Source organism: Hippopotamus amphibius, chromosome 3 (assembly GCF_030028045.1).
Source record: "Hippopotamus amphibius kiboko isolate mHipAmp2 chromosome 3, mHipAmp2.hap2, whole genome shotgun sequence".
NCBI classification, from domain to species: Eukaryota; Metazoa; Chordata; class Mammalia; order Artiodactyla; family Hippopotamidae; genus Hippopotamus; species Hippopotamus amphibius.
Genome location: NC_080188.1, coordinates 36,439,532 through 36,449,229, shown reverse-complemented (window position 1 = coordinate 36,449,229; position 9,698 = coordinate 36,439,532). Strand labels below are relative to the sequence as shown.

Sequence of the window (9,698 nt, the reverse complement as noted above, 5' to 3'; positions counted from 1 at the left end):
AATAGCTATGTCTATTATTTGGTCTTTGACCTAAGGACGCATCTTAATGATGTTTTGGGTCTCAAAACATTTCTTAATTTTATATTTACTGTTTATAGAAGAGAACCCATTATATTTCCTAACCCTGCAAGTTTCAGATATTCAAAACTCTAATTTCCTTCTTATCCTTTCTTTAAAAAAAGCAGGATTTTTGTTTTGTTTTGCTTATTTGTTTTTTTCCTGAGCTGATTTCTTGCTGGTAGCATTTCATCCAATGCAGCATTATACCTAACTCTCATAATAACATTTACTTTCCAAACCTTATAGGTCAAAGCTACAGTTTTATTAGACACATTATCTGCCTTCCAGATTATCAGAGTTGATGGTTTTATTATTTTTTTTCTAACTACATAATATGGGACATTGTTTTTCTAGTTTGTAATAACAATTTGGGGAGATTTTTTTCTTTCTTCTACTGGTCCCAAAGACATTTTACATGTAATAAATTTTTGTTTTAGGAGTATAACACTTCTCGTTGCCAATGTTTGTATTAGTCAGCTTTGATAACCTATGTTGTTTAATAAGCATCCCCCAAACCTCATGGCTAACAACACAGGTATATTTTTCACTCCCTTTGCATGTACTCTCTGGGATGGCTGTTCCTCTGCTATTGTCTGCGGGCAGTTTTGAGTCTTCTACATTTGTGCTCTCATTCTATAGACTAGTGAGAAAGGACAGGTCCAATCTAGAACATGACCTTTCTCACACCAGAGGGCAAAAGCAAGAGAAGCTAAAGCAAAGCATGTTACCGTTTTTAGCTCCTGCTCAGATATGGCATATAGCAGATCTGCGCATGCAATGTTGACAAAAATTGGTCACTTGGACAATGAGATGAAAAATGTAATCATTCATTGGGAGGTTAGCAGTGAAAGAGAAAAGGAGAAAAAATTTTGGAAACAGTGGTACAACTTACCACAGAGTAAAAGTAAAAACAAATCTGAGAACCAAGTCCTCAGGAACTATAATAATTAGAGTTTAAATAAACAAAGAAGAGTCAAAGAGGAAGAATCAACCAGTGAGGTAATAAAGTATCAGGGAAGTATGAAATCATGTGAACAAATAAGAAAGCAGTTAAAAAAAAAAAAAAAGAAAAACAAGTAGCTAACCCTGCCAAGAACCACTAAGAGGTTAAGTAAGTTGAGGCTTAAAAGATAACTATGGGGACGCGGCTGCCGCCGCCATCTGTCACCTCAGCTCCGGCACCAGCAGCCCGTCTCCCCTGACTCGTTGCCGGTCTCCTCGGCGGAGGCTGCTTCCCGGTCCTGCCACCCGTCTGCTCTGTTGTCATCGCTGACTTCTTCCCCCACATGGATCTGGTCGGAGTGGCATCCCCTGAGCCCAGGCTGGCAGCGGCCTGGGGACCCAGCAAGTGTCCATGGGCTACCCCTCAAAATACAGTATCTTGTTCTTTGTCTGATGTAATGAGTGAACAGTTGGCTAAAGAATTGCAGTCAGAAGAAGGAGCTGCCACTTTTCCTGAAGTTGCTGTTGCTGAAGGACCATTTATTACTGGAGAAAACACTGACACTTTCAGCGACCTAATGCTGGCTCAGATGCTACAGATGGAATTTGACAGAGAATATGATGCACAGCTTAGGCGTGAAGAAAAAAAATTCAATGGAGATAGCAAAGTTTCCATTTCACTTGAAAATTATCGAAAAGTGCATCCTTATGAAGACAGTGATAGCTCTGAAGATGAGGTTGACTGGCAGGATACTCGTGATGATCCCTACAGACCAGCAAAACCAGTTCCTACTCCTAAAAAGGGCTTTATTGGAAAAGGAAAAGATATCACCACCAAACATGATGAAGTAGTATGTGGGAGAAAGAATACAGCCAGAATGGAAAATTTTGCACCTGGGTTTCAGGTAGGAGATGGAATTGGAATGGATTTAAAACTATCAAACCATGTTTTCAATGCTTTAAAACAACATGCCTACTCAGAACAACGTCGAAGTGCCCGCCTCCATGAGAAAAAGGAACATTCTACTGCAGAAAAAGCAGTTGATCCTAAGACACGTTTACTTATGTATAAAATGGTCAACTCTGGAATGCTGGAGACAATCACTGGCTGTATTAGTACAGGAAAGGAATCTGTTGTCTTTCATGCATATGGAGGGAGGTAAATGAGCAGAATACCATCATATCAACAAAAGCTTAGCCCCTTCTGCCTGCCTGATGTTCACATCAATGGATTTACACAAAATCGAAGTTGATTCTGCATGGCAAGCAGAGTAATTTTTAAGTGTTATTGTAGGAAGTCTCAGCAATATAGGGATGTATAAAGAAAAACACAACCAGGGGAATTTCTTGGTGGGCTAGTGGTTAGGATTCGGTGCTTTCACTGCGGTGGCCTGGGTTCAGTCCCTGGTCAGGGAACTGAGAGCCTGCAAGCTACCGAATGGCCAAAAAAAAAAAAAACCCACAATCAATCCCAATTCTGCCATCCAGAGGTAACCATTAATAATTTTTTGTAGACTCCTCCAGTCTTGTTTCTATGAATATATATTTTTCCACATTATTGTAATTATACTGTATCATACAAGTGGCTGTAAGTGGCATAGCAAAATTTGAACCTGAGTTTAACTCAAAATCCACATCTTTTCATTATGGGACTCTTTGGTTCCAGGTTGGGAAGGCCTTACTTAAATCAGTTACCAATTCCTCCCCTTTTAATAATGCTTGCATTATTCAAAGACATATCTTTAAAGATCTTACACCATTTTAGATCTTACCAACTTTATTTTTGTTATGAGGGCTTAGCTGAGTTAAGGATGGCATGAGGAAGAGAAAAAATTTTAAACAGAGCCTGCTGAGAGAACGTGCTAAAGCTAGGAATATGAAGTCATCTGCTTACTTAGCTTTGAAGTCTTATTAGTTCAGTAAGGCTTACTACCTCAGCTGTTCCTTTACCTTAACATTGTTTATAAACAAAAATGTTAAAGTAGATTACAAATTATTCTAGTTTGTTTTAGGTTTAGAAGATATTTATTATACTTAAGGGGATTCAAACAATTATTGGTTAAGTCCTTGCCCTTGGTTTTATTAACTATTTAACTAGTCTCCCTTTCTAGATGAGACATACACATATAATCATGTATTGAATTATACTAAGTTCCAAAATGAAAGGGTTAAAAGTGAATATTAGGATAAAATGGCTCAACATTTTTCAAGCAATGTGATCTGGAGCAGTTTACTAAATAAACTTCCTTTAAAAACTGACCCTCACCTCATAGGATTTTGTTGGGGATAAATGAGATCGTATTTGATGATATCTGGTATATATTAATCTTAATAAACATTTTTTTCTGGCTTTAAGCTCTGTTGCCCTCTTCCCAAATTTTAGCTGAGGGTTTCCTGAGACCAGGCAAACATAACTTAATGGCACAAATTATTTTAAAACGGAAAGTTACTTATGGTAGAAATTAAACTGTAAAGAAAGGATTAAAATGAAAGTAGCCTTCATCTTACCAACTGTTGCCCTATAGGATTTTCCTCTAAAGGTAACCACTATTAATAGTTTTTAGTCTGGTCTTCTAGAAATTTTTATGCATATATTTCTTATTTTGTTTATACAAAAGAGATTATATTCTGCATTCAGCATCTTCATTTTTCAGTTAATATATCTTAGATCCTTCTATATTACTGGTTTATATCATGCCATTTTTGTAGTAGAACATTCCACTCTGTAAATATACTAGAATACCTTTGTACATATACTTTGGTGTGCATTTGCAAATAAATCCTTAAGCTAAATTCCTAACATTTGAAATTGCTGGGGCAAAGACTGCATGCATCTTTTCCCCTTTCTGTTAAACAGTGGAAGGTCTTATTGAATGGAGAGTACCAGATTTTGCTCACTGTCTGGGCCTTTGAGCTGGCTAATCAATGTTTCTTGATTTCCTTTATTTATTAAAAATTAAAAAAAATTTTTTTTTCTTGCATGTCACACCAAAGACCAGAAATCTTGAATTTGTTTATCTTTTAATGGTAGGGCAAATGTAATTTTCCTTATGAGCTAGTCAAATCTGCAGGTTGCATACATTCTGAATGTCAGTACATATTGCCAAATTGCCCTATGAGAAAGTTAACCAGTTTAGGCTACCACCAGTAGTATGAGCCTGTTTCCCTCATCCTCGTCGGTGCCTAGTCTTATCAAACTTAATATTTTTTCATCATTGTGAAAGATGAAAAGTACCTTTTAAATATGCTGGTGTGCATTTATTTAATTATGATTAAGGTTGTATTTTTTTTCAAGTGTAGTGGCCGTTTGAGTTTCTTTTTTTTGTCAATTGCCTTGTTTATCCTTTTTCCATTTTCTGTTATACTTAATGATACTTTGATATAATGAATGAGCTCCCTTTCCTTCTGGTGGAATTGGTATTGTAATCTGTACTTTGGCATTTATAAATTGGCAAAGCGAGAGAGCATTCGGTTTTCAACAACCAAAAAAAAGATAACTATGGACTGAGACAACATGAAGACCACTGGTGAACTAGATATGAAAAATTTCAGTAAAGCAGAGGAGCTATTACCAGGTCAGAAATCCATGTTGAAGAATGAAATCTATGTAAAGCTGAAGTGGAGACTAAAGCTAGATCTGTGGCCAATATATGTTTCCTTACATTTTCCTTTTCTTATAAAGCATAGGATATATCCACAGAGTAGATTTGGTCTGAAGAGCAGACTTCATTTATCCATCAATGTGTAAAAAGAAAAAATGGTTCCCTCAGCCCCTTCAACCATTTCCGGTCAGTACACAGAGAAATTTGCTTTCAGGAGTCTTTAAATGACAAATCTGGGGCCTCAGTCCCAACGCATTTTCTATATAGAGAGCATGAACAGTGGAAGAATGCATCTATCCTCTAGGTAGATGGAGTGGAGACTGTTAATTGTCTCCCAGTATCACATCTGCCATCATAACTTTAGAACTGTACCTCTTCCCTACTGAATTTGAGCAAAACAAATGGATGTCTAGAGACCATATTGCCCAGTCTTTCTTGTTTCTGGTATAGTCCAGATTAAGTGACACATAAAGTGGTATAAACAAATTCCAGGTCCCAGTCTTAAAAAGAAAGTTTATTATCATCTATTTCTCTTTCTGCCTGTCTGGTCTCAGAGAGATGAAAACAAAAAACATATCAGAGATGGAAATTACATATCAAGGATAGCAGAGCCACTCCCCCAGCTTGAGCCTCTGGATCATCTTTTGGATCAGCCACCTAAGCACCCTAGAAGCTTCATATCCCTCTGAATTCTTGCACGAAAGATAACAAATTTTCTTTTGTTGATGGACTGTATTTGGGGGCCTAACTGTTATAGTAACTTACGCTACACCATAATTAATATGTAATCTGGAACTTTGCAATGTTGTGCTGCCATAATTAAAACCTCAAGTGAAGCATTGGCTTCTCAGGTGGGCTGTGAGCATCAGGAACATAAAAAGTTTAGTTTTAAAACCTGGTAACCCTTATCATGTCATGAAAGTATTTGGTCAGCTACGGTAGCATGGAAGGCAAACCACGTGCTTTCCAAACCTATAAGTAGTTCAGAAAAGGTAAGTGTGTGGCACTCTGTGACTTCAACTTGTTGCTTTTAGCAAGATCCTGAAAGAGACTAATGAAGACAGACAAGAATTAGCCAGGTTGCAAACAGACAAAATGGAACACTTTTCTCCCAAAGGACGTTTTCTTGTCCTGTGGTTTGCAATTTGAATTAACTGTAAGTCTAGAGTCTGAGTACCCAACAGTATTGAAAATACTAGTTTTCCTGTGTAACTCTACTCAGAAAAGATAACATTACTTTCCAGAGCCTTTTTCTAATACATCTCGCTAAGATTTCTCAGAGATGATGGCAAGGATCATATTACAGTGTTTTTTCCTAGCCAAAATTATTTTTTTTCTATTAGATAGCCTCATGTAGACTTAGTTACTTTGAGGAAGGGAGAATGGCATAACAATGTAAAGAAATAAAAGCATGAATGATTAAAAACAACGACTACATAATAGACATGAAAGAATCTTCAGAAGCCAAGCCCGAAGCTTGTACAAACCAGACAAGATCCAAGGTCTAACGAAGGAACTTTTCTACTGCCAATTGAGAAAGTCTTTATAATTCCTGCCCAAGCAGGAGTTCATCATTATTATGAACTAGTGAGGGCTATGTGCTGCCTATTCTTTCCAATACTGAATGGCCAAAATAGGGCTTTTATTGACAATATTTTGTTTCCATTATACTGTGTATTAGAGAGAGAGAGAGAGAGAGAGAGAGAGAGTGTGTGTGTGTGTGCATGGACCAAGGAGTGAGGGGAGCAATTTGTTTATCAATGTATATGTCACCAGACCTTGAAGAGTAACATCCAGACTCAACGGAGAGCATTACATATTACCCAAAGATGCTGGACTTTGTGCAGAGTGGAGCTTTGGAGAAAAGTGTGGCAGATGATATGCATTAATACTTGAGTGGCCAGAGGAAACTGAGCATCACCCCTCACTACCCACTCATACATCTGTTAACAACCTGCCTCTCCCTTTGATTTTGAGCCATGAAAGCCCAAATATGAAGAAAATTTCTCAGCTGCCCTTGCGGTTAAGTGGCCACCGTCTCAACTGAATTGAGAGTAAAGGGACACGGGCAACACATAAGTGATGTCTTGAAAAAAAAACAAAAAGCTTCTTTCCTTACATTTCCTATTGTTTCCTTCCTGCTTGCTGGGAAATGGTGATAATTAGAACAGACACTTTAAGTCATGAAAAGGAAACTGGGTGTTGAAGATAATAGATGCCCCTCAGCCAGCATACTTAACACCCTTGAAACTTCTGCCTACCACCAAGTCAAAAATTGACAGTGAAATAAACTTCTGTTAGATCCAATGAGTCTTCGCAGGGGGTTTTTTGTTGCTTTTTTTTTTAATGGAAATTTAATTCATACTCATTCAAAAGCCATCCATATATATTCTCTTCCTTTTCTCAAAATCACCAATAGCACATGTCACTCATCTTAAGTAGAATATTGAGTGAGGAGGACTAGAAGTATAATAAAAATGATCCTCGGTGTGAAGTAGGAATATTATTCTTCCTTAACTTAGTTGTAGAAGTAGATGCTGGTTATACGACAGCTCTATCAAGAATGTGTGACAATAAGAGGAGTAAATAAATGAGGCATATCTGGAATAATTAGAAAGCACTTTTAAATGAGGATACACTAGATCATATCTGTAGTATTGCTATTTTACAGATTCTGATAGATTACACCATAGAATAGGAGATAAAACCATAAAAAACTAAAGATTTAATTATTACATCCTAGGTACACAGTCAAATTTGTTTAGGAGATTTAAGAAAAGGTCAAGATGTTTCTTTTTTTTTTTTAATGATACAAAGGATGGTGCCAAATTGAAAGGGAGGAGACAAATTCTGCTGACTCAGAGGTCCTGAATTTCAAAATTAAAATTTAAGTTTCACTGACACAGGAAGTCATTGCTAATAGGCAGGATTTGGAAAGTGCCATGGATGTAGCTGGCAAAACTTAAACTGAGAAGGGACACAACATACCTAATGCCCGGTTGAGTTTCAATCACCTTGGGGACACAGCCAGTTTCTGGGCAAGAATCAACTTGCCATAGCCAGAATGGTTACCATACCTTCCTTGCTCAGGTAAGTGAAGCTTTGCTTGATTAGTAAGTGCAGTTACAATACTGGTACGAAAATAAAGGAGAATTGCATAAGTGAATGGTACTTATAATTTATGTTAGAATTATGTATAGACATAATTAGCTTGGAATTATTGAGATACATTGCAAGTGTTGCATTTACTTTTTCTACATCTTTGAAACGTTTAAGAAAACCAAGCATATTAAATCTTTGATTTAATAAATTGAGTGAATCTAAACACAAGAAGCACTGAGAGTTTTGTTTTACCAAAAAAAATAGGCAGTATGATATAGTGGACAGATGGAAAATAGAAGAGATATATTTTTACAAAGACAAGGAAGAATAGGATCAGTGGCACACGTGGAATATTTGGGCTTTGAGACAGTAAGTTATTTTCTCACCATCACCGGTTTCGTGAAAATGAAGAAAAGATGGTTGCAGCTGTAGGTTGATGTATAAATTTGGTGATAGAAAGATGAATGAGTCCCATTGGATGGCTTCAATTTTCCTGTGGGTGTGAGGTAAAGTCATTATTTTGAAAGGAGGGAGACATAAGTAAGTTAAGAAGAGAGAAAAATCATGACTAGAAGATGAACAAGCAAATTTTCTAAGTAAAAATAGTTAGGATTTCAATAAGTATTAAGTTAACAATTAAGTCTGTTTACATAATTAAAATGAAATCATGCAACCTTGCCCAATAGTGTTCACTTTTAGCATTCAGCAGCATGAGTACAATCATAAATAAAGGAGATTCTTGCCCTGAACAAATGTATGTTTCCCACCAGCAACACCTGAGTGGAGCATAAGGAGCCTAGGGAGTTGAGAGTACTTTTCAAGAAATGATTAGACTATCATGCTATGGGGTAAGAAAGGAAGGGAAGCAAGCAGGGGGCTGATGGATGATGAAAAAAGTGACAAAATCAGTGGACCAGAGATCTTGATGAGGTTGAAAAATTTGTACTGTTACATGAAATAGTAAATCTTGCTCTCCAGTGAGCATCCAATGCCTCCTCTATGATTCTCACTTTCTGGTGATGATCTTTATTCATATTTCTCTGGGGGGAAAATGTCAGAAGAGAAAGTTAAATTCCTCAATGATCACCACCATATCTCCCAGCTGATGGCTCCCTACATATATCCTATGAGTTCCCTCCTGTTGCCAGGGATAAACTGTTCAAAATTCCATACAAGGCCAAGCCTCTCATTTTTTCACTGGACTCCATCACTGATCCACTACTTTTCCCTTCTCTCTTACATCATTAATTCTTTCTTCTGACCTGAAACATAACCACCAGCTGAAAACATATGCTACTATTTCTCATATTAAAAAAAAATTATTATTATTTTTAAAATTGCCACCTCACATTCCTTTCCAGTTACCAATACATTTTTCTGCTTTCCTTTTAAAATAAAACTCTTTAAATGTAGCCTCTATACCCAATCATTCCTAATTTGTTTCCACTCTTGAATTCAGTCCAATCACACTGTTATCCTGGTTACTCCGCATTAACATTAACTGTTATCTTCAATGTCACCAAAGACCTCAATATTGCCAAAATCAATGAAAAACTCTTAATTCTCTTCCTAATCTATCAACTGTAATAATTGCTCCATTGTTTTTTCACTAACTCATACCTGTAATTTTTTCATCCCTTGACTTCTATGATATATGTCTAATTTGGTTATTCTTGTTTCCTCACAGTTAACTTTCCCCTTTGCTGGTTTCTCTTAATCTTCCTGGCCTCTAAAATAATGGCACAACATGAAGCACCATCTCAGAGTCCATCATCCTCCATCTACACTCACTTCCCTGCTTATCTCATCCAAACTGCATAACCTCAAATGACATTAACATGCTGCCTAAACCTATGATTGTCTCTCCAAACAAAATTTCCCTTATAAATTCAGATCTCATACTTGCTACTTGACATCTCCCGTTAGACATCTATTAGAGACTTTAGGTTTACCCTTCCCCCTCTGAAAAAAAAACCAGCTAGTAGTTTTCTA

At 36.9% G+C, this 9,698-nt stretch overlaps 1 protein-coding gene across 1 annotated transcript; it reads left to right on the top strand.

Annotated features, from left to right (window-relative positions):
* Positions 1–1,317: 1,317 nt before the first annotated feature.
* On the top strand, positions 1,318–2,183 carry LOC130849332 (serine/threonine-protein kinase RIO3-like). The gene has a single exon (XM_057728139.1). The coding sequence runs from the start codon at positions 1,347–1,349 to the stop codon at positions 2,163–2,165; it is 819 nt and encodes a 272-aa protein (XP_057584122.1). The 5' UTR covers positions 1,318–1,346; the 3' UTR covers positions 2,166–2,183.
* Positions 2,184–9,698: the final 7,515 nt, after the last annotated feature.